This window comes from Rhipicephalus microplus, chromosome 5 (assembly GCF_043290135.1).
Source record: "Rhipicephalus microplus isolate Deutch F79 chromosome 5, USDA_Rmic, whole genome shotgun sequence".
Lineage (NCBI taxonomy): Eukaryota > Metazoa > Arthropoda > Arachnida > Ixodida > Ixodidae > Rhipicephalus > Rhipicephalus microplus.
In genome coordinates, this window is record NC_134704.1 from 62,472,405 (window position 1) to 62,500,261 (window position 27,857).

The window sequence follows — 27,857 nt, forward strand, 5'->3', positions numbered from 1 at the left end:
CGCCCCGCCGTAGCTCGTGCTAGCAAAGTACGTGAATGCCGATTTTTTTCTCGACGCCTGTGCCCTTTATAAATTGCCCTTGATCAATAGACGGAATGAACGAGCTCCGTCCGTGGTGTTCGCGTTGCGGAGACAGGGCATTACTTTCGAAAGCTTCCGGAAGAAAAGTGGTGGCGCCCTGTGCTTACGGGGAGAGGAGAGGGCGGGGGGGCTGAGGAAATAATGAACGGCAAAAAAAAAAGGCGCGTGTACGTGTATTTGATATTGCGGAAGAGACCGGCGATAACGATCGTGCCGCGGCGCCGCTCGTGATGGCGTGTGCGTTAGTTTGTATGCCCCCCCCCTCCCCTAAGCGGTCGTCTCACGTCTTTCTCACCCCCCTTCTTTCCCCCTGTGCTTCGCAGGAAACCTCCCTGGAAATGAATGAATGACGTCTACGCGACGACCGCTGCTTGTGCGTTACTCCGTTTTTACTACTACGGAGGAGAAGGGAGCGCCCGTGTCGCGAAACCGCGCAATCTTTTTGTACTATTATTATTATTATTTGCAGCGTTGGATAGAAAGACGCGCGCACACACACGTTGAGACTGGAAATAGCCAACGCCTTGCTACGTTTTTTGTGGACGGCAAGTTGTTTATCGCCGCGGCTACCGATGGCACTAGTCTTTGTGTTTGTTCATGCGTTTGCATCTTGTTGTTTGAAGTGACCGCCTCTCGTCGCGTCTTCATCCCTGTCGTCCCACTCGCGCCTTCTGTTCCCTTTCTGTTTTTCTTTCACGTGGGAACCATTTTGAATCGCTTGTTCTTTCGCGCGTGCGTACGTTAGTTTCATTTCCCTGGACCTCTACAAAAAGAAATAGAAAAGCACGTCTCTTTTACATCTTTCCAAGTCTTTCTTTCGTTTCGTTCTTGTATGTTTCAGATTTCTTCGCGAGCCGTGTCTCGTCTTTGCTGGGTCGGCGGAGCAGGCGGGCACGTTTTATTGCCTCCTCCGTTTTCTGTTAGATCTTTTCGCGTTGTACGCCGCCAGTACTTTATAGTTTCTTTGTGTTCCTATTGATTCCCCCTTCTGTGCGATTTTCATTTAATCGGTCGACCTTGTTGTTGTTCCATCTTTAGCATTCACGTCCGTCGTCGTCGCCTTCGCTTCTACAATGCCTTTCATTCATCCCTTTCTAACTATTTATCTTCTCTCGAACAAAACGGTCGTGCACGGGCGTATTGTTTTGGTTTGATCTCGTTTCGTTCGCACGTGGTTTTCGCTGCGTCCTTGTTTTGATTTTGGGAGGGAGCAGCAGCAGCGGCACTTCGGTAGATCGCACGGCGCGATCATTTTTCATGTGGCGGCTTGCTTCGTTCGCTTTCACTTTTCTCGCTTTCTCTGTGCGTGCGTGTATGTGCGGTAGTACCTTGTCTCGTATCGCCGTCCGTCGCGGATTCCGCCCGGTGGTGTGTGCGCGGGGTAGGTGAGTAAACGTGGCCACCTCTCTCCTTTTGTAATTGGAGCGACCGGTGAGCGCTCGTCTTTTCTCTTACTTCCGTCTTTCGGCGCCTTTTAATGCCCTCTTCGCCGCCAGTGTGTGTGTTTGCTTTCGCTCTAGTGCACTCGTCGCGATATAAATACGTGATAGAGGAGGACGAAAGGCGCGCGTGGGGGGGGGGGGGTCGCTACTCTTTCCTTTTCATTCATCGCGCGCGCCTGCCGGTGGTGGTGGTTCAGTCGTGCTGTCTCTTTCGTGTTTTTTTTTTTGTATGTGATTAGTTAGTAGTATACGGTGCGGCGGCGCGCGTCTCTCCTCAGTGCGGCGTGACGGTGCGTGCTGGCAGGCGATCAACTTTCGCGCTCATTGTCTCTTTATGATCCCCCGACCGTGCGGACTTCCCCCCTCACTTCTGTTTTGCTTTATTTTCTTCATTCTCGCTACCGTTGCGCGCTAGACGGCATTTGACGGGCGTCCCCCTTCGAAGGTGAACGAACGCCCTTCCCTGGCGCACGTGCTTCGAGTGCGCTTGGAGGATGTTTTTTTCCAGTCGAACACTTTGCATCCGTTGTAGGTGGAGGTTTCTTCACGTGCTTGAAAAATTTTTTCTCGTTATCCAGCATTCGCTGTGTAAGTTGGTTACACTTTTCCGTCCCTAGTTTGGAGAGACAGCAGCGCGCGGGGACTGTGTAGTGGTAGTGCATTGTTGTGAGAGCGAGCGATGGAAGCGAAAAGAAAGGGACGACTGGGTTGCGGGCACGAGGGCCTGCTCGTCGACGTCGCGAACCAACCGCGAGCGTGTTCCTCCCTCGACGGGGAAAAAAAGCTCGCCAGCGAACGAACGAACGGGAGAGAAGCGCGGCGCAAGCGGCAGCAGCGACCGCCGCAGCAACGAGGGGAGCTGCCTGGCGCGCCGGCAACGCGCACACATTTCGCCCGAGCAGGCCAGCCAGCCGCCGGCAGCGAGCGAGAGCGCGCGCTAGCGACGACGAAAGAGCGCGGAGGGGCTGCCTGCCTGCCTGGCCTCGCCGGCGCTGCTGCCAGCAAGCCGCCGGCGAAACGCCGACACCGAGGAACCCCCGCCAAACATGGCCGCCGAACGTGCTCGCTGCCCGGGAAGGAGACCGCCGTGAGACGGCAGCCGACGACGACGACCACGCGTCATGTACGAGACGGCGCGACGTCGGGTCGAACTGGACTTCGGCGGCACGTGGCGCCGTCGCCCCAACGTACGTGTGCTCCTTCGCTGATGCGCCGTGCCTTTTGTCTAGCGAGTTATTTGCTTTTTTTTTCTCTCGCTTGCTTGGACGTCTGCTGCTGTCCTTTTTCCCGTATTCCCTTTCGTCGGTGGTCCTTTTCTGTCGTGGAAGCGTAGCATAGTTTGCTGCGGTGCTCGAGAAAGTTTTATAGCATATTTATAAGAAAGCGACGCGTGTGCTGTTTTGCTTGCTTCGCTCCTCATTCAACTCCGCGCTGTCGGTATGGATCGTCGTGTTTCTGCATCGAACTTCGCTCTATTCGCCGAGCTTGTGCCAAGTCTGATCCACGGGCGAATATTCCGCATTAACCCAAGGGAATTTATACCCCTATTTTAATACGCAACTCTCCCTTCGTTTATTTCTCTCCCCATTTTGTTTATTGAGTTTATTTCTATTTTCCTCCTCCCAATTTTCCTCCTCTGCGATTTCCTTTTCGACGGGTTGGAGCAGTTCTCGCTCGGGTTGGACGTAGAGGGAGCGGGCGTACTTTCAGGTCGCTGAATCTGCTGCTTGCCCAGCGCCATCTGGAAGCGGCAGAGGGCGAGGGTAGGCGGAAAATGCCTCGACTCCAGCGCCGCCCTCTGGCTGCTCTCTCCACTCGCGATTGTGATGGCGGCGCCCTTCCGGCGCTGTCCGTGCTGCCGCGGTGCTGTGTGCGGGGCCTCGTCGACGGCGGCGGTGCGGCGCGCCCGATCTTTGCTCGAGGACGGCGGCCCTTTGCGTCGCCGCGTTGTTTGTGCAGCGAGGATCTTATTTTTTTTTTTTGCTTTTTATCCCTCGTAACTACACCGCTGGAGTGTGAACTCTGTTGCGATTTTCTCTAGTTTGTTTAGCGCGTTTCTTCCGGCCGTTTTGATGTCCTGTCTGGAGTACCGGCGCGTCCTACCCTTCTCCGTGCTGCCCGGAATAGGCGGCGTTCCTCCGTCCTCTGCGACGGCGTTCGCGCGTAGCCGTCCCTACGGCGATGGGTTCGTTCGCAGGGGCCAACTGGTGAGTTGTTGTATTTGCTTTCGTTTCTGCCTATTTCATAACCAGAAAGCGTGCTCGGTGTCTCTCTTATCGATTCTGCTCTGTTTTACAGGTCAGTTTGTTTCGTTGTTTTTGTTTTTTTTTACCGAGTTTAGGAGCTCCCCTGTGTCCTGATTATTTCTTGCTCTGATAAGCGAATGGTTAATTTAGTGGTCTATCGTGGTTGAACGGCTCTGATGGATTTTCGTTGGTTGCTACTGGACTGTGTTAATCGTTAGTTCGGTCAAATTAACTACCAGCCGTTTGTTTTTTGTCACTAAGGATGTGTACGCGTGGCAGTTTGTTGATTCAGTTCGTGTGAAGTATTCATTATTCCGCCTTGTTTTCAGTCTTGCGTTTGCGCCGACCTTGTCCGCTTAAAAGGCGCTCATGAATACGAGAAGCGCGGATGTAAGATTTTCGCGTATTCGGGATTTGCCTCGATATTCCTTTGTTATCCTACTTGTCTTGCGTTACTAACGGCAGCATGCGGATGGTTCAAACGCATTGACGTGGATACGCCCGAAGTATGCGGGTCGGTCATGGCCGAGTTGCAGCGATTGCAGCGCCACTCGACGAGTCCCATGTGTTTAGAAGCGTTTCGGAAAAGTCCTCGCTTTACGAAAGCTCTCTTCGCTTAGAATTCTACGAGGAGTCGAAGGAGGTCCCCTGAAGGGCTGTGATGTTCAAGAAACAGCCGAAGGGTATATATAGAGTGCTGGTTGCATATTGCACTTTAACTCGAAGCTCAGCGAGAAATTGGATATTTCCCTTCTTTTGTCTACTACTACTTCGGCTACTACTATTACTATTCCTAATAATCGCAGACATAAATTATTTGGGAACTGTGAAAACATAACTGTTTTGTTTTCGGCGGCATGGATACCACAGATGAACAGAAGACCGTTACCCCTGCACACTTTTTCCGATGAGCTTCTCTTCAAAGGTGTAGACATTTTCTCGCTGTTTTTCTGCGTTAAATGAAAACGATAGACCTGGTATAAACACATGATGACGGTCAGTGCCCGTGCGGGTATCTCTAGTTTATCGTACCTTAGGAGCGTGTTAACCGGTTTCGGTTTCGTTTCTCACTGGTTGCGTGCGTCGCACGTGACTTTAGTCTCGAAAGTTGTCGGAAAACACCGGGCACATTATGGCGTGAGCGCCATCATTTTGCGTGCTTCTACGTGGGTGTTGTGTTACTGTTGGACAATGAGGCCCCCTCTCTTCCACAAAAAGAGAGAGACCCTGAAGGGGTGGTGGTGGTTACATACTCAGCACGCCACACATTTCAGCATGCCGCACATTTTTGTGTGTGTGACACACACACAAAACTTCAAATGTTGTTTGAGGTGGACAATTCTCGCATGTGAGCCTGCAGCTGACGTCAGTCTTGCGCCAGAATGAACCGTCCCTCTTATTTGAGCCATATGCTTGCGTTACATATATATTTTAAGAGTCCGTAAACACACTCATACTTCAATATAAGACACTTGCATCTTACACGAAAATAAGTTAGGTGAGTTGTATGCGAAAATTCGTTTTGAAAGTATATTACTAACACCATTTGTTTCAAGTCTTTTTTTTGTTGTTTATTTTGTTATACCCGATATTTTGTTATGTCCTGGATCGTTATCACTAGGTTCAAGTGTGCTCGTCTTCGCTTTCGTTGAGAACAAATGCTGAAGGGAAGGGAGCCTAAACGTCGTTTTTCGTACCCCCTGCCCCCTTTTTTTTTCGTGGTCAATGTCATCCTAATTATATCATTATCATGATGCTGAAACATTGTATATTACACGCCTGTTGCGTGCGTTTTGTGCCAAAATGTGTCCAGGTTTGACGATTCAGATTAAGTTTTCTTGAGTCATGTACTATCTTCAGGGTTTTTTTTTTTAAGTTTTGTTGATGCATCTACTACCTACAGTTAGCTTCGTATGTACAAAATACCACGATAGTTCCGTTGTGTTACTTCAGGTCGTCCGGAATTCACGAGCATTTACGTAATATTTTCCCTCGTGTAGGGTCGCCAGCCGAGGTTGTGCTTGATTAACATCCCTGACCTTTCTCGGGTGCTGCCGAAGCTTATCAAATGCGTGCGTAGGGAGTATTAAGCAGAATATGTCTCTGCTGTGTGTAGTCGAGCTTGCCTACTGACCAGCTTGCAACCTTCTGCGGCGTAAAATGATTCTGTTCAATGTAGGCTCAATGTTCAATGCAATCGGAACAAATAGGCGAATCAACCCTTCATTTCATATTTGTTCGTTTATTGCTTCAAAATAATTTTTATGGTTTGGAATGAAATTTCCCGCGCAAAACCTAAAGGGGTCCTGCTACACTTTTTGAGCATGGTCAGTAAACGATGCCGATCGGTAGTAGAGGCTACTGACAACACGCGAGCACAGTGCAGCACGCGGCCTGGAATTCACAATATATTATCAAAGTCAGCTAAAAAAAAAGCATTGTCTCCTCTCAACAAACCACTGAATAAGCCCAAAAAATATTTCGTAGTAAACCCATCTATCAGCCATTGGCTGATTTGAACATGGCGCGTTCGGTTGTTACAAAGGTCGCCGCGAGAGGCCGTCACTTGTCTACGCGTGCGCGCGCGATCGCACTGAAAAAGCCGCGTATTCAAAGAAAAAAAAAAAAAGGTGCTGAAGGTCAGGAGGCGCGAGTGACGTTTTCTGTTTGCCCCTCCCGTCCCTCCCTGCTCTATTTCTATAGCTTCGAATGCTTTCGTCGGGACGAGAGAAGAGAGAATGTAATTGCAGCGTGTGACAAATCTTTGTAACTCCGCTCGTACTAGACGTATTTTTAAAATTTTTGCGTCGTTGAATTTGTGAGGTAACACGCTTTTCCAGTGAATTAATTCCATGGTTACTCAAAAAAGTGTTTCAGGGCCCCTTTAAATAAATATCCAACATCTGCAGAGTGAAGAAACTTCCTCAGTGAATCGCGGGGAACAGCGCGAGCGCTTCTGTAGATTTGGCCTCACTTTCTTTGTTGTTTACAGCATATTTAAGCAGATAAAATGTTAAACAGGACTCGTAGTGGAAGACCCCCCCCTGCTGTCCGACCTAAGAAATGAATGATTCCAAGTCTAACGGCGTTTTCCTCTCTGATCTTCATGAACAATCTTCTATCAATCTATGTGGACATTTATCATATCATTTGGTCTTCGCTCTGTAGTGAAAACATATAATGTGTGCTGATGTCGATCGTCATGTCCCGGCTAGATAAGAGGGAGAGAGAAACAATAGAAGGCACGGCGGTTAGCCAGAACCTGAACGCACGCTCTGTTTGGTACCCTGCACTTGGGAAGAAGGATAGATGTAATCGGGCGCAAGCTTGTGAAAGCAGATCAAGTCTACTTGAAGGTTCGCTGGGAGGCAGCCGAGAAACTGGTCGTCCGAGGGCTTCTGTAACTTGGGGTCGTCGTGCTCTTCCTGTCAACTTTGACGGCGTTGTCGTCGTCGTCGTCTTAATTTCCTTCCAATGGCGGACATCTCCCACTCGGATAAATAGAGAAGTCGTGCATATACTCAACCTCATATGCGTGGTCGTTTCCGGTTTAGGACCTGTTTCTCGCGTTTGGATTAGAAATGTTCTGAAGTACCCTTTTCGCGCGCGTTGCATTCTCTTTATTTTTTGTTTTTTTTTCATTGTTTTTTCGCGTTATCCGATTCGGTGCCTTGCTCTTCGTGCTTCATAAATCTTTACGCGTAACTTTTTTTTTTGGCTGCGTAGTTTATTGTCGCTACACGGGAAATATTTTAAAACAGGCAGGCGGACGTACTTTGAGTTGTGTGGGTTGCTTTAATTTTTTTTGTGCTGTTTTCGTTGCGATACATCGATCATGGCACAAACATTAAAATAATTCCGAGCTTTATGTCCTGCTTGCGTTCTACGCCGCGCTACCGTAAGCGTGTCCGCCTTGATATCGCTTTCCGAACGAGCAGGCAAGTTTGAAAGTGCCGGATCTCATCAACCACGTTCGTGTTTCTACGTCGCCCCTGGGATTCGCTTCGGCGGGGCGATGGTACACGACGTCATTCACGGGAATACACACGTGCACGCGGAACGCCGAGGTGCGAGCGGCACTGCCAGGCATGGCGTTTCCTAAAGTTAATTAGAGGGGACTCTGGCGCTGCGATCGTTGATCTACCGTGAGAATGATGGGCAGTACACAGATTTGCCTAAGCTTCGTGCTTGTGGGCTTCGGACGCATGTGTAGTGTGCCTTTGTTTATTGCTGGCTTAGTTTTGTTTCGAGTAAAAAAAAAAAACGCTATGCCGTTCGTGTCCGATTTGAATTGGTGAGCCTAAAAGGTTAAAGCGGATGAAACGCTCACTGCTAAACATTTGCCGATTATCGTTTCGTGACGAAGTTGCTCCAAGCCACGCAAAGCCAAACGAATCCGGAAGTATGAAGACCAGACAAATTTGTGTACTACTCATAATTCCCACGTTGGCTGAAGCGTCGTGCGCTGCAGCACCCATAGGCACTAGCGTCAGCGTTCCCTCTAGTGTACTAATAGGAAGCTATGCTTCCTGGCACCTTAAGTTAAAGTATCGCAGGCTAAATACAGGAACGACGCGTCTCAACAGCACGACAGGTTCACTCGACACAACACAGCGCAAAGTGCGACCGTGCCTTATTTTCTGTTGTCACTGTAGCCAGCATGGCCTGTCATGTAGCAGAATGCAATACCAAGAATCCCTTCGTTGGCGACATTCGTTGAACCAAAATCAAGGGTAGCGGTTGCGTCAACTTTTTATTTTATTTTTGTTTTCGATGATTCGTTGATGATGTGTGATGCGAAAACTCACAACAATACTTTAGATCGGTATCGAAACTGTGCCTACCCTTGTCACACGGCACTGGCGTAGGCAGGGGGTGGCACTCCCCCACCTTCCTCTCATGAATTTGTTTTTGGCTTGACGTACAGAGCGAAAAATTACCATTTCAGGTGTCTGCGCTCTCGTGTTGTAGTAGGGCGTGACAGTCGCCACAACTTAAGGTAGCCGTGTTGGACAGTGTGTGTGTGTGTGTGTGTGTGTGTGTGTGTGTGTGTGTGTGTGTGTGTGTGTGTGTGTGTGTGTGTGTGTGTGTGTGTGTGTGTGTGTGTGTGTGTGTGTGTGTGTGTGTGTGTGTGTGTGTGTGTGTGTTTTTAACTCGCGCCGCGGTTGAAGCTAGCGCCTCCTCCTCCTCTACCGCCTCCAAGTGTCGTGCGCTTCTCCGCTAGACGAAGCTGCTACTGCTCAATAAAGAAACGTCTTTTCCAGCATCCTGCCTTTCTTGGGACTTCGCTCGCTGCTCTCTATTGGCTTCACCCTTTCTGTGCCGCCTCACTTAAAGGGACGCCGGGCCAGTTCCCTGCGAGACTTCCCTTTCATCGTCGTCGACTCTGGGCGTGCTTCTTTCGCCGCTAGCATCCTGTCTCCGTTGCACAAGTACTCCGCCGTCCGAGCTCGTCTTTCTCTGGCAGCTTGGCACAACGGCCGTCTCGCTATCCGTCTCGGGCACTTCTTACCATAGTGCGTTCTGTTCAGCTTTAGCCGCTAAGATTATTCATAGCCTGTTAATACGAAACTTTGGAGATAAAGGTTTATCTGTTTGATTGGTAAGCAGCCTAGCAACTGAGACAGTGAACTGGGGATCTTCTGGGACAGTGCGACTACATGGTTCATATGTCTCGGCCGAGTGTGGCTCCCATGGCGCGGTCTTGAAGCTTGTTGCACGCGTGCTGCTCCACTCCTGAGGGAATCGGCGAGCGGTCATGTTTGATTGATTGAAATAACTCTATCGATATTTGTTCGATGACGCTGCGAAATCGCCAGGAATATCCAGGCCTGAAAGTTACATCATCTAGCTTTATTCGCTTGCGCATCTTAACCGCTTCGGCGCAACTTTACGCCGGCTTACCTAATTTTACAAGCATTCAAGGAATGCGCGAGAGTGGCATAGACCAACGCCTCACATATATTGGGGGGGGTCTGGCCAGGCCAGGTCGGGTATGGCCAGTCCTACGCGTCCGTGGTGGTTCGGAAGGGAGATGCACCGCGTCTAGTCCCCAACTGGAGCGTAGCGGTAGCGCCGCTAGTGATTTGAGTGTCGGCTGTATCGGAGTAGTCACCGTGAAGACGTGGAGCGAATCTCCGCGTTTCCGTTCCGTCGCCGTGAGTGCCTTCTTTCCATCGAGGAAGCGGCAAGGCGTATTATATTGGGAGCTGTTCGTGCTCGATAACGGCTGTCGAGTGTGTACGTCAGAGGAAAGAAAGGGAAGCTGGCGTAGATGTCCTGCACTTCTCTCGTGCACGCTCAGACCGCTTGCTTCGTCGTTGCGGAGCAAGATGAATTAACGCGTATATGAGGGCCGTCCACGTAGCAAGGGTGCCAATTTGTACCGTGTCGGAGCCTCAGCCGCGTCGACATAGTTGACAGGATTATACTACGGTGACAAGACTTGGGACACGTTTTGTCCTAGTACAACAGGCCGATGAAATCGAGAGTTGGGGGTGTTGTCGTTGGGGGGGGGGGGGATTCAGGTTTAGCGCGCGCGTCCCCTCCCCACGCCTATGTCGCCTTTTCCAAGAACGTATCGGCGGCGAAAGTGCGGTCGCGCTGGCTAATTAATGGGGCGCATTGAGCCGCTTCCCTAATTGGCGCCGGCGAAGGAGCTCGTCGCTTTTCCGCTAATTGGACGCGCGCGTTTAATTGCCGCGCAGGGACGCGTGGCGTTTTCCTTTCTTCGTTCATTCCTCGGTAGTAAGCACTTGTCGCCCCCAGCGTCTTTTTCGGGTCTGTTTACTGCCCATATATATACCTCGTTGGCGGTTCGGCGGATATACACGTATGACACGGAACTCTTTGGGAATTTGGGCGTGTTTGCGCAGCCCTTTCTTCGGTGGCGTAAAGAGGAGGTTTCTCTGGTCGTTAGATTGCGCAGTTACTTGCCGATTTGTTAGCGTAGCGCGCGCGCCCGCCCAGTCAATTTGAATACGTGTACCTTTAACATTCTAATGCGGGATTCTTTGAATGCGACAGCGCTCGCCCGCGCATGAGGTTTTCCGGGGAAGATAAGAAGTGGGAAGTCGAATGGAATTGGTGGTCTTTGTACTAACACGTACCCTCCTCTCGACACGTCCTCACCCAGCTGCGGTCCGGCGTTGAATACGATGGTGAGCTTCGGGATATTCTGGGCGGCCTGGACATGGTGCTTTCGTAGTAACGCGAGATCGTTGTGCTTTTGTCGTATTTGAATGCCCTCGATCGGACCCAAGTAGAAACGTTAATTACTGATGGGACGTTTCACAACGTGATCACGCGCTGTCTTGTTTGTAAAGTCGTCTCTCGTTACGTGTCAAACCGATTGTTGCCCACGTTAAAAAATAGTTTCATTTTTGGCATTAGTGCAGTAGTTTATAATTACTTCTATTTTAAACGTATCTATCCGTGCACCAAGTTTACGATATTTCGGGGTTGTTTAGAAAAAAAGCTTGTTGCCTAGATGAATCGCCGTGGTCCTGACTGTCGGGCGGCGTCGCAGTGCCTTCTCTAAGCTTTCACCATGTGCACGGGGCTGTGTCTTGGGAGCAAATCCGAATCTACGCTGACGGGTTACGCTCAGTCGTGGCTCTCTTCCAGCCGTAATGTGATTTGGTGACGTCGAGGCTCGAATGATCTCGCTCGCTCTTTTGGATGTTCTTCCGAAACCCGTCAAAAGATATTTATCAATGAGGGGGCTCAAGTTCGGTGACTCGAGAAGTACGCCGCCCACTTGGGTTGTTCCTTTTCTGCTTGACGTGACGAAGGAATAGAAACAGGGCGTTGCACTCGCGGGCAAGTCTCTGTGCCAATATGCACTTGTGTTACTGCGCCAAGTACTGTGGCAGCTTGGCACGGCTCGTGCCGTTACGCAAGCGTAGGAAGCGGGTCATGCCCGAGTCGCTGGCCGGGCGAAGTTATCTGTTTTTTTTTTGTTTTTTTGTTTTCACTCCGCGTTCGCACCCAAAATGCCGCTAACCGACGGTGTCTCTTATGTAAGCAGAAATGGCATGGCGCATGTTCCTTTTTTCAACCCCCCCCCCCCCCAATCCGTCCTTTCTGCCATTATGTAAGCGCGTTCCTTCCTGAAAGCGTGCTTGCCGGAATGGCTGCTGGAACTACTGGCATCGCTCTCCGAAAGAGATATGTTGTTTGTACGTACATGGCGCGTGGTGGTGGTGGTGATGGTAATGACATACATTAGCATCCTCTTTGAAACGGCGTGACAGCCAGCAGTCAATATTCCACTTTAATTCGTTTGAATCTTGCAATACGTGGCATCTTTAACTGTCTACACACACACAGACACTATATGGTCGCAACCGGTGCATCCAGTTTCTTATCTAATCTGGCTCCCAAGGACGCCGACACTCCGTGGACACTGTCGTGCTTTGCCGTGAGCGACCCTGCCCCGAGAAGATAGTTGTGTGCTTTGGTTTGACAGATTGGTGGCAGGGCGTGTCACGTTGCCCGGTGCGTGGACGGCGGCGTTGGCATTCTCCTGAGTGAGGCGCGTTCTCACGTGGAGTGCCGTTGGCATTATTAACGCCCGCGGTGTTTGTGCGCGAGAGCGCCGCAGGGGTTGGGAACGGAAGCGCCTTTTCAGCTCGGGTCTTGTGTGGTTTGCACGCCCCAAAGCAACGCGGGCCACGAGAGACGCCGTACTGGGAGGAGTTCTCCGGATAATTTCGACCCCCCCCCCCCCCCCCCCCCGGGGTTTGTTGAAGGTGCACGCGATTCGCCCGGTAATAAAACGCGTTTTTGAGCTAGTTGGTGTGTGGCCTGGTACAAGTAGCAAGGATAAGAGGACTAGTGCTGACTAACAGCGCTTGTGCTGTTCTTTCTTGTCCACGACGTGTTTTCTTGTTGTTTTTTATCCTTTCACATTTGCCAGATGTAGAGTACGCGTAGCATTGGGTGGGCCTTTCGGGGTTCTGTGCAGTAAGCAACGTCAGTCATCGCGATTTTTGTGGTCTGCGCTCGCGTGAGTGTTTGCATGCGTTTCTTTCTGTGTTGGCATTCTCGGCATTGATTTGGCAGGGTGATGCGAATAATCCTGAATAGGGGTCATGTATTGTAATGTTAGTGGTCTGTTGGTGTAGGCCGCGGCGGAATTTTTAAAAATAAGTGTTCGGCGAAACCGTTCTTAGCTGGTTCGTCGTGCTCACGTGCTAGCTTGTGGATGGATATCCAATCAATCGAACACTACGAAGTAGAGCTTTTTGCAATTCAAACAACGGCAAACCTAGACTGTGAACAAGGCTCCCGTGTGCGGAGCCGAAACGTCTTTTTTAAGTTTTGTGTATTTCACCTTGGTCGGCGTTTTTGTTTTTGTTATTTTGCACTATGTTTGTCCCCCGACCAGACGGGATTCCGTCGGACTCTTGACTATATAAACCTAGACTATTTTCCCGACGCTTCTGCCTTTCTGCTTTAAACTGTCGGTATGCGAAGATTCGCTGCACCTAACTGCTGATCTTACGAAAGCGATGTTTTGTGTAACAGCAGCCTGTCGCTACTGCGTGTATCTTGTGTCGCAATCTCCGGGAAAAAAAAAAGAGCCGTCATCGCGGCAGAATGTTTCCGATTCTGCGCCGGGTGGTTTCGTAATGGGCGATCGTAAACAAAGGAAGGATAGCCTCTTTATCTCAGCGCGGACGCAAATTGCCTTAGCCGAGAAAGTGGTGGTGGATCATTAGCTCTGTTTGCGAAGAAGCGAGGCATGCGGACCGTTTATACTGGCCAGATCTCGCGTTGTCATCTATCTGAGGGAGTTCCCCCCTTCCTCCTCCTCGCAAATCCGTTCTTTGTTGTTTGGTCGGCGTTGTGTATCTGCTGTTCCTCTCTTGTCTGCGCGGTGGTTCGTTTTCATTGCGACTGATATTTCACGCCGGCTTCCGCAAGGCCGTCCGAGGATCGAAGGACGGCCTGGACGAGTGCTCGAAAGAACTGATCGGCACGCAAAAAAAAAAAAGAAAAAGTTGACGGTGAGCAGGAAAAAAAAAACAGTTCAGTGCAGATGGGACGGCAACAAAGGCAAAGGAACTAAACACGAACGGACAACACTGCCGCTATCTGTTGCAAAAAGGGGGGTAGGGATGGGTGGGGGTAAAAAAAGCCAACAACGCCACAGCCGCACCGGCGGCTGGCCGCATCCGAAAATAGCGAATGGGCAGATAGATCATTTACGAGCGCGCTGCCGAGATACGGGAGTGCGAAGCCTGAACAGCAACAACAACAAAAAAAAAAATGTTTGGGAGGAGTACTGCGAACAGGGGACGCTGATGGTGTTTGAGCGTGCGCGCATGAATGCTTCGGGAGGAAGGGGTTACGTTGAGGTTTGGCTACGCAGTAACTTCGAACTCGGGAAGGGGAGCTCGCCGCTTTCGCGGTACGGTAACGGTCGAGAAAGCAAAAAATAAACAATAAGAATGGGATATAATAAATGCTCGCGCTGCTTGCCACGCGCCTGCGTCCGTTTCCTCCTCCGGAGCACGGAAGACCCACTTCTTTGTCGATATTTTTTTTTCTTTCGTGCGTTCTTCTCTCTTCTGCATCAGTCTGTGCTCTTGTCGTGAGCGGCGGGCATGTCTTTCTTGCTCTTCTTTGCTTGCGTTCTACTGCCTTTTAGTTGTTTTTTTTATGACTCTGCTCGGGTATCTGTGTGTGTGCGCGCGCTCGCGCTGTGATTTTGTTTTGCTTCCTTGTGGTTGGCGCGTTCTTATGAGGGCGGAGCTCGACCGCTGAGCGGATACGGGCAGCTGGGTTGCTATTTTTTTTCGTGTTCGGCCACCGCGAGACGACGTCTGTGTGCCACGGGCGTGCGTGCCCTGAGCGTTTGAAGAATTCACCCCCCCCCCCCCCCTCCACACCGGCAGTAGCAGCAGCTCTCGATGACGTAATTGGGAAGTCGTTTCCTGATTGAGCATGCGGCGTTATGGGGCTTTCCCCGCTGCCGTCGTCGGTCGTGTTTATTATGCGCTTTTCTTCGTTTATTTTTTTAACCACGCCGTCTGTTTTGATCGGGACGGTTCGCTGGCCGCCGGACAGGTGTTTGAGCGATGGGAAAAGCGCGTCCACGCGTGAAATGGGTGAGTGCGCGCGCCCGTTTGTTTGTACTTGTGGGGGCGATGCTGCGCGCGGCGTAAGACATCAGCAAGAACTGCCAAAGTGCGATGCGCCTTGTCCACAGAAATGGGTTTAGAAATGGACGAGTGACAACAACAAATAATGGGAGACGTTCTCGACCTCTACGTTCGGACCGTCCTCACATTGCGTAAATTTAAATTGAATACACGCTGCGTCGTCGACGTGGACCGAACGTGCTACGTTTTCTTTTGGCGCATTCACGAGTTCCATGTTTTTTTGGAGATTGTGGAGCGTGACATCTCGGTGGAACCGGACCTCACGTATCTAGACCGATCGCCTAGAAAGAAATATTTCTCGTCTGTTGACTGACAGCTTGACGTAGACAGCGATAAAGCCTCTGGTTCCACGAGACGATCGAATCAAAAGCTCCGTGTGTGTGTGTGTGTGTGTGCATGTGTGTGTGTGTGTGTGTGTGTGTGTGTGTGTATGTGTGTAACACGACGGATTCATTCTGTGTGTTTGTGTCACTCAGACTTGACCCGTGGTTCGCATTGATCTCGACGGTGCGTGTTGAAACGCTTTCTTCGGGTGAGGTGGAAGGGATATAACGCAAAATTGGCTGTCAACACCCCACCCCCAATCAAGGCAGGCTTTAGTTAGAGCTGCTGTTGCAGATAAATTACCGAGAGTATTGCTGGGTGTTTGAAATATGCAGCCAATATTTCTCTGTGCTCCTCGCTTAGGGCATTTTATTTCACGGCTTTTTAAAATTTTTAGTATATTTTGTTGATGTCAGCTTTACTACTGCGCCATCTATTTACTGATTCTAGGTCTTCTCATGTATCGTACAGAAAACGTCCCAACTGTGCTTTTGCGGCTGTTTGCATTCTATCTTGTCGTTCATTTGCTCTGTTGTGTTCAAAAGCTTTTTTCGCATTCATAACTTCGTTTACGCCACCTACGTTCGACCATGTCAAACGTGAAGTCAATATTGTACAGCCAGCCGCTTTTACGTACAGTCGCGCCTAATATAAGTTGCAACATGCTGCTCGCGGTCATAGAGCAGTGCCGCCGCTGCGTGGTGGCGCCTACGTAGAAGACAACCAGTGACGTAAACTACTCCTTGATCATCCTCACGTTTACTGGTGTTTCAGTATAGGTTCAATCCATGCATGTCGTTCTGCAGCTTGTGCTGAGAACCAGGTTTGGTACAGTCAGCTGTCCATTCCTCTAGGTGGGTTGACGTAACCAGCCGGGCCGGAACCGACCCGCTAGCTTTTACGCGAGTCTGACGATATCGCTTTGAACGTGCAGGTGTTATGTGGAGAGGTGAGTGGTGGCTGTGAGACTGATGCGCGTTTCCTTCCTGTTCCGCAGGAGCTGAGCGGTGGCGGCTCCGAGGACGAGCACGGCGGGGGCGCCCGTAGCCCCGCAGCGGGCGCCGTGCGGGGCGCCGCGGGCACGCCGCCTGCACCCCAGCAGTCGCCGCTGCGGCCGACGCCCTCGCCGGGGGCGCCTGGCCCCGGAGGGGGACCCCAGCCACCGGGGGCGAGGTCCATGTCGCCCGCCATCGGTGAGACGTCGTTTTCGTGTCTTGCTTTTGCTGCTCGTATTCTACATAACAGGGGTACTCAGATGAGAGATACCGAAGTGTGGCCCGTCAATTGAGTATAGACTAAGGCACCTGCCATACAATATCTAGACCACAGCGATTGGACATTGTGACACGTAGACACTGAATACGAAAAAAAGGTATGTTCCATTCGAAAGAACAAGGTATCGTGAAAATAAATATCGTCGCTGTCCAGCATCACTACCTAGTAGTCAGTACAACTGAATGAGCTTGTACTGACTACGTAAAAGAGAATTCGATGAGAAACATACGAAGTCTGGCGCGTAGTTCGTACCAATAATTTTCTTTAGATTTGAATGTTGACGAATTTTCGGGAGGCTTAAGGAAAGGGATTTTAAGCGAAAAATTGTTTAATGTTCGCCTGAAGGCGCCCAAAATCCCAGATTGAGCACTGCGAAGCACTTAGTATGGATTCTTGGTGCTATCTGGCAGCGCGGATTTCATGAGGTCTTGCAGACGTCGCGTCCCTGTCAGGGTTTGTGTTTCGGTGTTTATGTGAAATTTTACACTGTCGATCAGCGTGTAAGAGTTCCGATCGAAACTCGTATTGTAGCGAGGTGAAGCGAGAAAAGCAATAGCCAAAATAGCTAAAAAAAGTTAACAATTGGTGGGTAGTTTGTGAATAGTTAATGTAGGATAGGGAATGTAGTGTCATTGCTATTTCTGGCTGAAACTGTTGTCTGAAAATTGCACTGTTAGCACGTGCGCACTTATTGACGAGCAGTACTTTTCCAATATTTGGTATTGCACCGCGCATCAGGCTTATTCAATAAATTCATTGGTTTGTTTATTCGGGCGCATATAAACAATTTACATTATTCTACGATCCGTTATTCTGAACGAATAATTCATCGGGTTTCTTCTCGTCGGCGTTGGCCGGCGACCTTCGAAGAGGTGAATCGCTTCGAACAATGCGGGCCTTTGGCGGACGAGGAAAAACGTGTGGCAGTTCAACTAGCGTAAAACCTGAGTAAGCGCGTTGCACGGGCACTCGGCGATTCCCGTTTGGCGAGTTCCCGCCGCTCCGTTTACCGATGTCGCCAGTGTTTGAGGTAAGCGTGCAGGGTTACCGCGGCACAGCACGAGTAGAATGATCGTAGGCAGATTCGCAAACTCTGGTGTGCCACGTGTGCGATACTTTATTTTTATTTATTTTTTTGCGGCGCTTCACCGGCTCCCTGTACGTCACGGCAGTTTAGGTACCCGTCGTCTGCAGCGAGTTCTGTAAGGTTGGTGTCCTAACCAGGCGTAGTTACGTTCCGACCCAGCGCAGAGGCGGTGCGGGGGAGAGGCATTCGCACCCTTGGCAAGGAGGTGGCGCCCCTCTCTTGCGCCCCGCTGGTGTCATAGCCTCATGTTCCCGAAACGTTTTAGCGTCATTGGGTTAATAATGTGATTAGTTGATTGTATCTGTTACTTTTTTAAGCCTTGTTCATTTTAACCCAGGTTTGAGCATTGCCTGCCTTGATTCGGCATGTATTGAGCGTTTCGCTGTGGGCGTGATCACACGTGTTTGAAACGCCGAGGCCCTGAAGTGCTCTGTATTTCAAAGTGAAGTACCGTCAGCGACAAGTTGGAATAGCGTTTCAAAGCAACGTAATGATTAGTAAACTTTTTAATAATTCACTCGTTTACTGTATGGCTGTACTCTTATGTGCTGTCGCAAGTTTGCGTAATGCCCAATCGGCGTTGATATGTTGTAGATCCATCTCACGAAATTTCTTGTTCGGCACCAGTGAATCATTAAGAAAAAGCGTGCGTAATTTCTTTCGGCGTTGGGGTCTCGGTGTACTTACTGGTTAATCAGAGCTTTGGATGAAGTGGCAGGTATATTCTCTAACGTAAGGTTGCGGTGCACTTTACGGCGCCCCGTTCGACCGAGTTTAGGGCCCGTCCGCCGTCTTTCTGGTCCAGACGCTGATAGGTATGTGGGGTTTAACGTCCCAAAACCACCATGTGATTATGAGATACGCCGTAGTGGAGGGCTCCAGAAATTTAGACCACCTGGGGTTAACGTGCACCCGAATGCACATGCGCCTACAACATTTCCGCCGCCATCGGAAATGCAGCCGGGATTCGATCCCGCGACCAGCGGGTCAGCAGCTGAATACCTTAGCCACTAGACCACCGCGGTGGGCATTCTTCGTATTCAGAATGTTGGCTGCTACGCTGGCTCTGTAAAATATACGGTGTTTTGAGATCACGTGGCGCCGTTCGTGGCGCTATGCGGGCAACCAATTGGGAAGCGTTACTGCAACGCTAATGCATGCGCCAACTTAGAGAGCACTGCGAGGCAGCGGCGACGTAGCTTCCAGGCACAAAGAAGAAGCCCGAAGGGACACATCTGACAGACGTATTATATTGGAGTGGGAAACACGTCTAAACAGGCTATGCTATACGCTGTATTGACCACCGCGCGTGTGTGAACGAACCAGCGGCGCTCTTCTTTCTAGCGGGCTTCGTTTTTCCTGCTCGCAGTAGGCAGGTTCGCTTTTGTTTTACGGGGCGACAGTTCGATTTTCCGTGCTTCCTGCGCGCCTTTTACACACGAGACGGACGGACGGGGGGCGGTTCCCGCCAGTAGATTCTCCTCTGCCTCCCCCAACGGCTGCTATTTTCCGGGTAGAAGGGAATGTCGTTTTCTTTTTTTTTTATGATCTTGTGCCGAGCGTTAAGTATGCCGTCGCGTTGAGGACAGCGAGGTCTCGATCTCGCAACCATCCTCCTCCGAATCTCGTTGGGCGTCGCATTGCCTCCGTTCTTTTTCTTAGCGTCGGGCCGTAAACATTGCGATCCGTGCGCCGGAAGACGAGGGTAGACGATACACGACGCATATGGGGAAAAGGAGAGACCGTCAACAAAACTGGTGGTTCTCGATAGGGTGTAATTGATTTGCCGGAAAAACGGGAAGGGGGGCGGGGAGGAAATCCTCCGGAGTCGGATGATTTCTGGGACTCCTTCCTCTCTCTCCTCCGTTCGCACCGAACGAGAAAAAAAATCCTGGGCGCTGGTGTCTTTTCTAGCTTGCTGCGGCGGCGGCGGCGCTCTCCTTTTCCGCCCCGCTGCTCCCCGTGGCAGCAGCAGCTGCCATTCGGCGAAGAGCGGCAGCCGTTCCGTGTCTCGCCTCGGTGGCCGCAGGTCGCTTCTTGCGTCCCCTCTTCTTCCCCTTCCTCTGACGTCTTCGCCGTGGCACGCCTGGGAAGAAGGCGTCGTATTCGTTCTGCTGTTGCTGCATCGCTCTCGGGCCTGTCCTCCTTCCCCCAGCGCTGCCTTCTTATCGGCCATCCGGATGCGAGCTGGCGTTGCCTCCTCCTCCTAGCCCGTGGGAACACGGCCGAAAGGAGGGGTGGCCGTGCTCAGCACGCCGGGTGCAGCCGTCGTCGGTGGCGTGCACGCGCCCGACCGACCGTCTGTCTCTCCCCGTGCACTTCTGGCGAGGCAGCGGTCGCGAACAAATGTGCACACCATCGAGCGTGCGAGGCACAATGTCACTGCTAGGGGAAGTTATACGATACTTTTTTTATTAGGGACTACGTGTCCGCGGGAATGATGTCTCTATTCTATCGCGACCAGCTTGTGGATGAGCTCGATTATGGGTTTTGTTGCCGCCTTGGACGAGTCGGTCAAGTAGCGCGGAAAACGAAAAAAAAAAAAAACAGCAGCAGCTAAGCCACGTTTCACCTGTTTTCACGTTGCCCAATGTCGGCCCTGTAAGCATAACGGACGCAAACGGTGTTCTCATTTGCGTTCGTCTGCTTGTGTCCGGGTTAAACCAACGGCTCCTTTATTAAGATGCCTGACGAATGGCTCGTGTGTGAGTCGCGCCCTGCCTTCAGTTTTGAGCGTGGCGCTCGCGGCCGACACTTTTATCTCGGCGTTTTTTACTCGTGGCCCCTAGCGGCGCGTCAGTCGAGAGATGTTCGATATCTGCAACTATACACTACTCTTTCGAAGGCTATGCAAAATGCCGAGTTGTTGCAACGTCCTCCACTAGTGACGCTAAAAGACCGACAATAATCGACAACAAAGGGGGAAAGGGTGTGGCAGTTGTTTTTGTTCACACGCGGCAGGCATCTAAATAGAGGAGGCGTTGGTTAAACCTTGTGCCATTTCAGTAAAAGTTGCGTAACGTCAGGCGCTTGGAGTGCATCGTAAAACGCGTCTTTTTCCCATATGCATTCACGCTCGGCGCACGTGGTGTGCAGAGTCGAGCCGAGTCGACGTGCGGCGGATCTGTGTGGCCTTGCTCGTATCTAGTTCGCTGGCGGCGGCGCGAGTTCTTCCAAGAGATCGGCGGCTGCCATCTCCCGGGTCTTTCTGGCAGCCGTCCGCGGTGGTCTGCGCGGGGTACGCGCCTGTGACCCGAGGGGGGCACGGAGCCGGTCCCGGCTGTTTGCAATTCAGCGACGCGACTCGAGGAAAACAGAAAAGGGTTCGCCGCCTTGCGAATCCCGTCGTAGTTGGCGCTCCGACCGAGGCAGTTCTAGAAACGTTGGCTCCGTTCTGCCTGCGCCGCCGGCTAGGTTTTTCCCCGGCTGCCGGTGACTGGCTCGCTTGACGTGTTCGCTGTGTTGGTTTTCTCTCCATAACGCCTCCTCGTCTACTGCGTTTCCAAATATTTTGCCCGCGCTTGGAAAAATTTTCGCCGAACGCATTTGTCAGTGTGCCAGATAGTTCTCGCTAAATCGCACCGCACTCGCCTTCGTGAGGGCGTTTGTGTGTGCGATAGAAAGGAGGTTGGTATGAGGAAGCGTTCTAGTGAATTAACATGCATTAGCATTCCACCGGGAGGTGCAATGGTTATTGTTGGTAAGAGAAAAGTGGTGCGGCCCATAAAAAGAGCAGCGCCATCGGGAACGGAGCGTAAGAATACAGCGTGCCTGTATGAAAAACGTGGCTGCGAGATCGCCCGTACTCGCTGCTAGTTTTCATCGACGGAGCGTTAGTTTGGTTGAGGAGAGAGCTGAGCGTTTTCTTCTCTGAGAATCCGTGCAGCCGAAGTAGACAAGGCCGGCCCTCTTCCTCGAGAAGCACGGACTGCTGCGCGAATCGGTAGCTTCCTTCGACGCTGGTGGTGCGCGAAAAGAGTGATAGCACTCGGGGAAGGAAACAAAATGCAACGCCCTCTTCCTCGGAGAAGCCCTCCAAGGTAGCTTTGTCGACAAAGGCTGCTCTCTTGTTTCCGATGAGCACTCTGTGTCCGCGTGATTTGCCTCGAAATTGCCGAACGCTGGGTGCTTTGCAATCCCTATCGTAAAAACACAAAAAACGTCTCGTGTCCAAACACGAAAGCAAAACAATGGTGACAGTAAGAAAGAACTCTGTCAACCTTGCTCGCGCACATGTACCGATTTCGCTCGTCTTATGAATTTGTATGGCTTTTCTGTATTTTGACTAGATAGTCACGTCCGTAACAGCTCGTAGCTGGCGTGGTTTCTGTTTCCCGTTTACTTCGTTTCAATATTATTCGCATATACGAGCTGCTTCACTAAATGGTTTTTCACTTTTGAAACTTCCGCCAGTCGACGGCGAAAAGCACGTTCGCCTATTTAAGGCAGCCCTATAGTTTGCCTGTTAGTGTACCGCATTCTTGTCGTTTCTTTGCGGGGAAGCTGGGTAATCTCATCTTTTGCGTCCCCCTCGAAAAGGGACGCTAACGTGCCCCGCTCGTCTTCCTTCGCACGGGCTCGCCGTCGTGGTGCGCCATCTCTCTTGGCTCGAGGAGAGCGTCGCGCGCCGCCACAATGAGCGTCATCGTCTGCTGCTCTTTCATTGGAGTTTCGGCGTCGACAAATTGCAACTCCGACAGCACGTCGGAACGCGACGTCCTTTTCTTCGACATCGTTTCGCTTCTCTTCGTCGTCATGCCCGCACGCCGAGGGCGCTATCGCCGACGCCCCGCGGCCAAGCGTCCCCGTGGTGCGACGACGCCGCCAGCTCGCAGGAGACGCCGGGCCCGCTCTCCTTCCGCCGCCACTGCAGGCAAGTTCGCCTCTTCGAAGGGAACGGCGTAGATAGCACCGTGCGTGGCTGCAAGTTATCGCAAGCGTCGAGGGCGTGATGTCCGTTCCCGACCACGGCGGCCGCATGAATAAAAGGATTATCAGTGTTAAAGGGGTCGTGAAAATGTCGCTTACAAGGACAATTGCGGCACCATCGGCAGCCACACGCGCTAACTAGGTGACATCAGCCCGACTCACGCAAAAATAAATATTTGGGAGGTGAAACAGCCCTTAGAACGGGCGTCCGCCGGCGTCCAGGTAACGTTATTATTTATGTCGTGGGTATTAGTTATTATTCTGAGGAAAATTTAATATCTGCTCCTAAAACGCAAGTGGCTGCTCTAAGCTAGCATTTTTTCTGCTCTAAACACACTTAAGCTGCTCCAAAGCAGTACGTTTCATGCTCCAAAAAGTAGGTCACTTCCGTCACTGGACAGGGCATCGTTCGTAGCTCGGAGTGGTGCCCTAGGGTCCTCCAGAACGGCATGTTTGCACACGTGTTTAGTTCGTGTTACTTGAACTTTTAACAAACAGTAAGTATCAGTGTATGTGTGTCAAAGTGCTTCTTGGAATTAACGGCGCGCCACGTGGAGATGGATGGTGGGAACGAGCAGCAAAGGGGCGATATGCGTGTCTAAAATGAGGCTGCTGTCGAGTGGAAAGGTTGTCATCATTTCAGTTTTGTTTTGGCGCATATTTTATTTGTTCGATCGAATAGTCCTCGGATTGAATATGGAACTTTGTACGCCAACATTGTTCCCCCGCCCTCTCTTGACTGGAAAATGTGCAGCACGTCCGTGTGCCAAACTAACTTGCCAGCATACTGGCAAGTTACTTTTTCGTAGTGATTATTACTCTCTCCTCTTCAGCCTGCCTCGGGACGACTGGTGCGCGAACTGATACACGGCGAGCGCACGCCTCAGGGAATGGCATGGCAAAGCTGGTCGAAAGGGGGGGTTGGGGGGGGGGGGGCGGCGGCTGGGCTTTCGTCCCAAGCAAAAGTTCTTTCCTTTGGAGCTCACGTCCCTATGTGGGATAGATCACACTACCCACTTGTCCTTTGTATATGACAACAGCGCACAGAAGAGGGCAATTCCTAGGGCACATCGATTTAATCCATCTCTGCAATGCCAGGTTGGGGAATGCTATAAAAATCAGGTCTTTAATTCTTTACCTCCCGCCTCTCATCTTTCTTGTATTTGAGCACAATGTACGTATCATTTTTTGGAACACTCCAGGCTGATGCTAAGACATTCAGGTGCCTCATCGCTTCTTCACCACAGGAAGCTATGTTCGCTGAAGTCTTGTCACGCATAGCCCCCCCCCCCCCCCCCCCCCCCAACTTCTTTTTTCGTTTCCCGTTCTTCAGCTCCCCTCGTTTAAGGGGATATGCTAGTCGAAGACACTTTTTTTTTTAAATATTCACCCTAGAGCAATGGAACTTTGATCTGTTTGTAGAACTTCTTACGCTGACTTCAAAAATATAATTAGTTTTCTTGCATGTTGCATACCTTTAGCACTGCAACATGACAGTCAGAACCTTAACTCTTTCCCACACCCCTTTTTTTCATCGCTTAACCTATACAATTTTTACCATTCATAGTTCATAACGTTTCAAATAAAGTGTAGAATGTAAGTAACTAATACGAATATGTCATAGACGTGGGAAAGTCCATATTTCTCCTACCCTAGTAAACATTTTACATAGAATTCTGTATTACATATAATATAGATGTTGAAATTTAAATTAGATAATTGCATTTCTCATACTTTAAAAGAATTCGAATCCCGGCTGCGGCGGCTGCATTTCCGATGGAGGCGGAAATGTTGTAGGCCCGTGTGCTCAGATTTGGGTGCACGTTAAAGAACCCCAGGTGGTCAAAATTTCCGGAGCCCTCCACTACGGCGTCTCTCATAATCATATGGTGGTTTTGGGACGTTAAACCCTACAAATCAATCAATACTTTAAAAGAAATTTGGGGAAAATTTTATGCAGATCAGAAAAATGAGTTTTAAAGTTAAAATTGAACTTTTACTCATGAAAGATGTCATTAAATGCGATGAAATTTGCGCACCTATAAGAGCAATCCTTCTTGTAGTGGCCACTGCCACGAAAATACGCCAGCACCATGAGTTTGTCTTTCTCGGCTTTTTCGAGCTGACTCCTCACAGACAGGGCCATGAAACGCATGTGAAACTTCTTCCGCTCCATCTGGCAGAGCTTTGTGCCAGCTGCAAGCTAGGAAGAAGTTCGACTGGACTGCGAAATCTAAACTAAGTCCAGTGTCGAATGATACAACAGTGCTGATGCCATTTTGTGGCTATGTTAGTGCCAACGTACCGCTGTACATAATGTCAATGTTGTCCCCTCTAGCTTCCGCCACTGTGAGCTCCTTCGATCTCACAATATTGGCGCTGACACCATCGATGGGCTTTCCGGCTGATGGCTGGGAACGACTTTTAATGCATTGGCTTTGGCAAGCCAATAACTGGCACAAATCGGACCAGCTGCTTGTAGCCCATTCCTGCAGAGTGCGCCACCACAGTAGCTTTCACATGCTAGCTATGGCTTTATTCATAACCGAGATAAACGCACGCGAAAAGCATTGTTCAGCTGTGCTGCTCGACAAGGTAAGGACGCCGCAAGTAGGCTTCACAGCATATACAGGCGTGAAGTGCGCAATGGCAGTCCCCGATCTGTACCACGTGATTTAAAAGCCAGTCGCTGCGCTCGAAAATGCGGCAAAAGCATTCTTTTTTATTATTTCTTGCGCCGCATCAGCGCGGGCAGTCGTTACTTGAAAAGTGAGGCTTGGCTCTTCGTCTTACGCGAGCAGCAGCGCATAATCGCATAATCGGCGGCAAGGTGCTCGAAAACTGCTCACTTTCGGCCTTCTAACAGCCACCTTCTGCTCTTTAGACACAGTATTGAAGCATTTTCAGTTGAGTCTCGACATATATATATATTTTTCAGAACAGAAGAGGTACAAATACCAAACGGGTGAAAAAAAAAAAAAAACTAATTTTTAAGAAAACTCATTTTTTGACACACATCTCCCCACAAAATCTCCAGTTCTGCGCAGTCTCCCTCTTCCTTGTGTAAGGTGTACGTTTTTATCCAAAAATTTGTGTCATTGAGGTGGTTTATGCTGTGGGTTTGTTTGATGTGTGCCTATAGAGTCTCATTTTTGAACCGAGTGTTGCTTGTTCGATTGCCTGTGCAGGTTCACAGTCAAACATTCCTGTGCCTCCTCGACCCTCATCAAGTCAGTCTGAGAGCAGTGCGCCAAATCATCTTTCTCAACCACAGCTGCCTCAGCAAGGTGGGTGCTAGTTATGCGTCTCGGCCGGGTTGCTCTAAAGGAAGTGGTAAATGTTGCCGTTAAGGTTTGCAGTAAATAATTCCGTTACTGTAATTTAAAAAATGGGGTACTTTCATTACACACAGAGAAGCTTGATGAGCCATGTATGTAAAAATGAGAAGTAACTTGTTTGGCTGACATTTATGGATATGTCAGCAATCCAAGCTGCTGCAGGGTGCCTGATTGTTTTTACTAGAAAGGAAAATTAAACAAGAGGTGGGCCAATGCTAACTTGGTAAATTGAACAATAAAAACAGTGAACAGATTCTGACCCCCATCGTTTGAGGCTCGGCATGGGAGACAGTGGTAAAACACCGCTAGATAGCTGCTTAAAATTACTAACCTGTACATGATATTTCTAATGCTGCATTATGTTTGAAAGTGGCCTTTCTCACTCTTGATAAATAAAAAGAATAGAACGGGTCCTCATTCCTTCTCCGTTTATTTATTCCCTTTAATGGGTGAGAAACTTGTAATTCAATGCATATGATTTAATCATTTTTGCAATCTTTGGTGTTGTGTGGCTTTTCTACTGAAATGTCTTTTGTTGGCTTTTTTCTTCACTTGCCAACAAGCTAGCTTAACAGCACTGGCATGTTGTGACAACGAATTACGCACAGTAATCATGGGATTCAAAGGAACTGAGCATGTTACTCCTTGCCTCTACCCAGGGTACAACCAACAAATGCAGGCATCAATGTATGCAACCAAGATGCATCAAGGAATCATGTCGTCATCCTATCCTGGTCCCCACTATCCCCAAAGTAAGCTGTTGCTCTGTGTCCGGTTGAGTGCTTGAAATTCTGTGTCAGGGTGTTGTTCAAGTTCCTGGCTGTCTGTTCTGTGAACAGTATGTTTATGATTGGCATTTTTCTTTGGTTAATTATGTGCTTTAGGAATCGTGTGCTGTATCACAAGTTCATAAAACCTCAAAGACCAACAGTTGCATTAAATAAAACATTAGCTGAGCTGCAGTTCATTTGTGGGACAATTTCTGTGTATGAAGCAAACCTTGTCCTATCTGTGTGAGTGGGTACCAACCAGCTTTTGATTACTGTGGAAACAAGAAGATAGTGTTTTTGGACTGTTATGAGCTCAATGGTCATGGCACGAAGCACTAGGCTAACACATGAACGAGGGTTTATTGACATAAATGGGTGCTAAGAAAGGCTCTGAAGTGTGAACATAAGGCTGCCTGTTATACCGGCAACAGATAGAGAAATGATGTCAGACCCGTCACACGCATGCGCACTTCTGCCTGCTCCACACTGCACGCAGGCCCAGCCCACCCACCCTTCCTAACATAAATACACTGACATACGTGCACTGACAAAGCAGCTTATAGTGCTTTGTGTGCCAGCGTATGCATGCTCAAAGCAACATGCTTTGTTCTACCCTTCTCCAGGCAACTACCCTAGGCAGCAAGGTGGCCTGGGTGCCATGCCTGGCTATGGTCCCCCTCAGGGTCCCGCCGGCTACCCGGCCGGGCGGATGGGCACGCAGGGTGGCTACCCGTATGGCAACTCGCAGTACGGTGGCTACGGAGGTGCCAACAGCCTGATGCCTCCCCCACCGGGTCCGCAATACCCAAAGGCGGCGGGTGCAGCCTCCACGATGGGGGCGGTGCCCTCGCAGGCTCCTGGCGGACCTACGCGTCCCATGTACCTGCGTCAACACCTTCAGCAGAAGATGTACGGCTACAGCAGCCCCATGACTCCACCAGGCGGGGACGGGGCTTCGCCATCTCCGTCGGAAGGCGGTCCCCCTCCCCCTGGCGGGGGTCCCATGCCACCCGGCGCCTGCTACTCGCAGTGTCCACCAGCACCTATGAGTGAGTGGCATTCTAAATGAACACTCCTCTTCAGCTGCTTTGGCATGCATTGTACTCCACGGCACCATCAGTCTGTCCTTCCTTGCCCGATTTCACGTAGGAGGCGGCTTTTGTTTGCTGCAGAAATTCTGTTACTTGTGTGGTT

General features: G+C 50.3%; 1 protein-coding gene across 3 annotated transcripts in view; it reads left to right on the top strand.

Moving 5' to 3' along the window:
• The window catches only part of LOC119174481 (trithorax group protein osa), a 186,209-nt gene that overhangs the window by 129,732 nt on the left and 28,620 nt on the right, over positions 1–27,857 (top strand). For all 3 annotated transcript variants that reach the window (XM_075895575.1, XM_075895577.1, XM_075895576.1), the window contains exons 4-7: positions 16,262–16,457; positions 25,744–25,842; positions 26,553–26,645; positions 27,287–27,712. In XM_075895575.1, the coding sequence (XP_075751690.1) occupies positions 16,262–16,457; positions 25,744–25,842; positions 26,553–26,645; positions 27,287–27,712 (814 nt within the window). The remainder of the gene's footprint in view (positions 1–16,261; positions 16,458–25,743; positions 25,843–26,552; positions 26,646–27,286; positions 27,713–27,857) is intronic.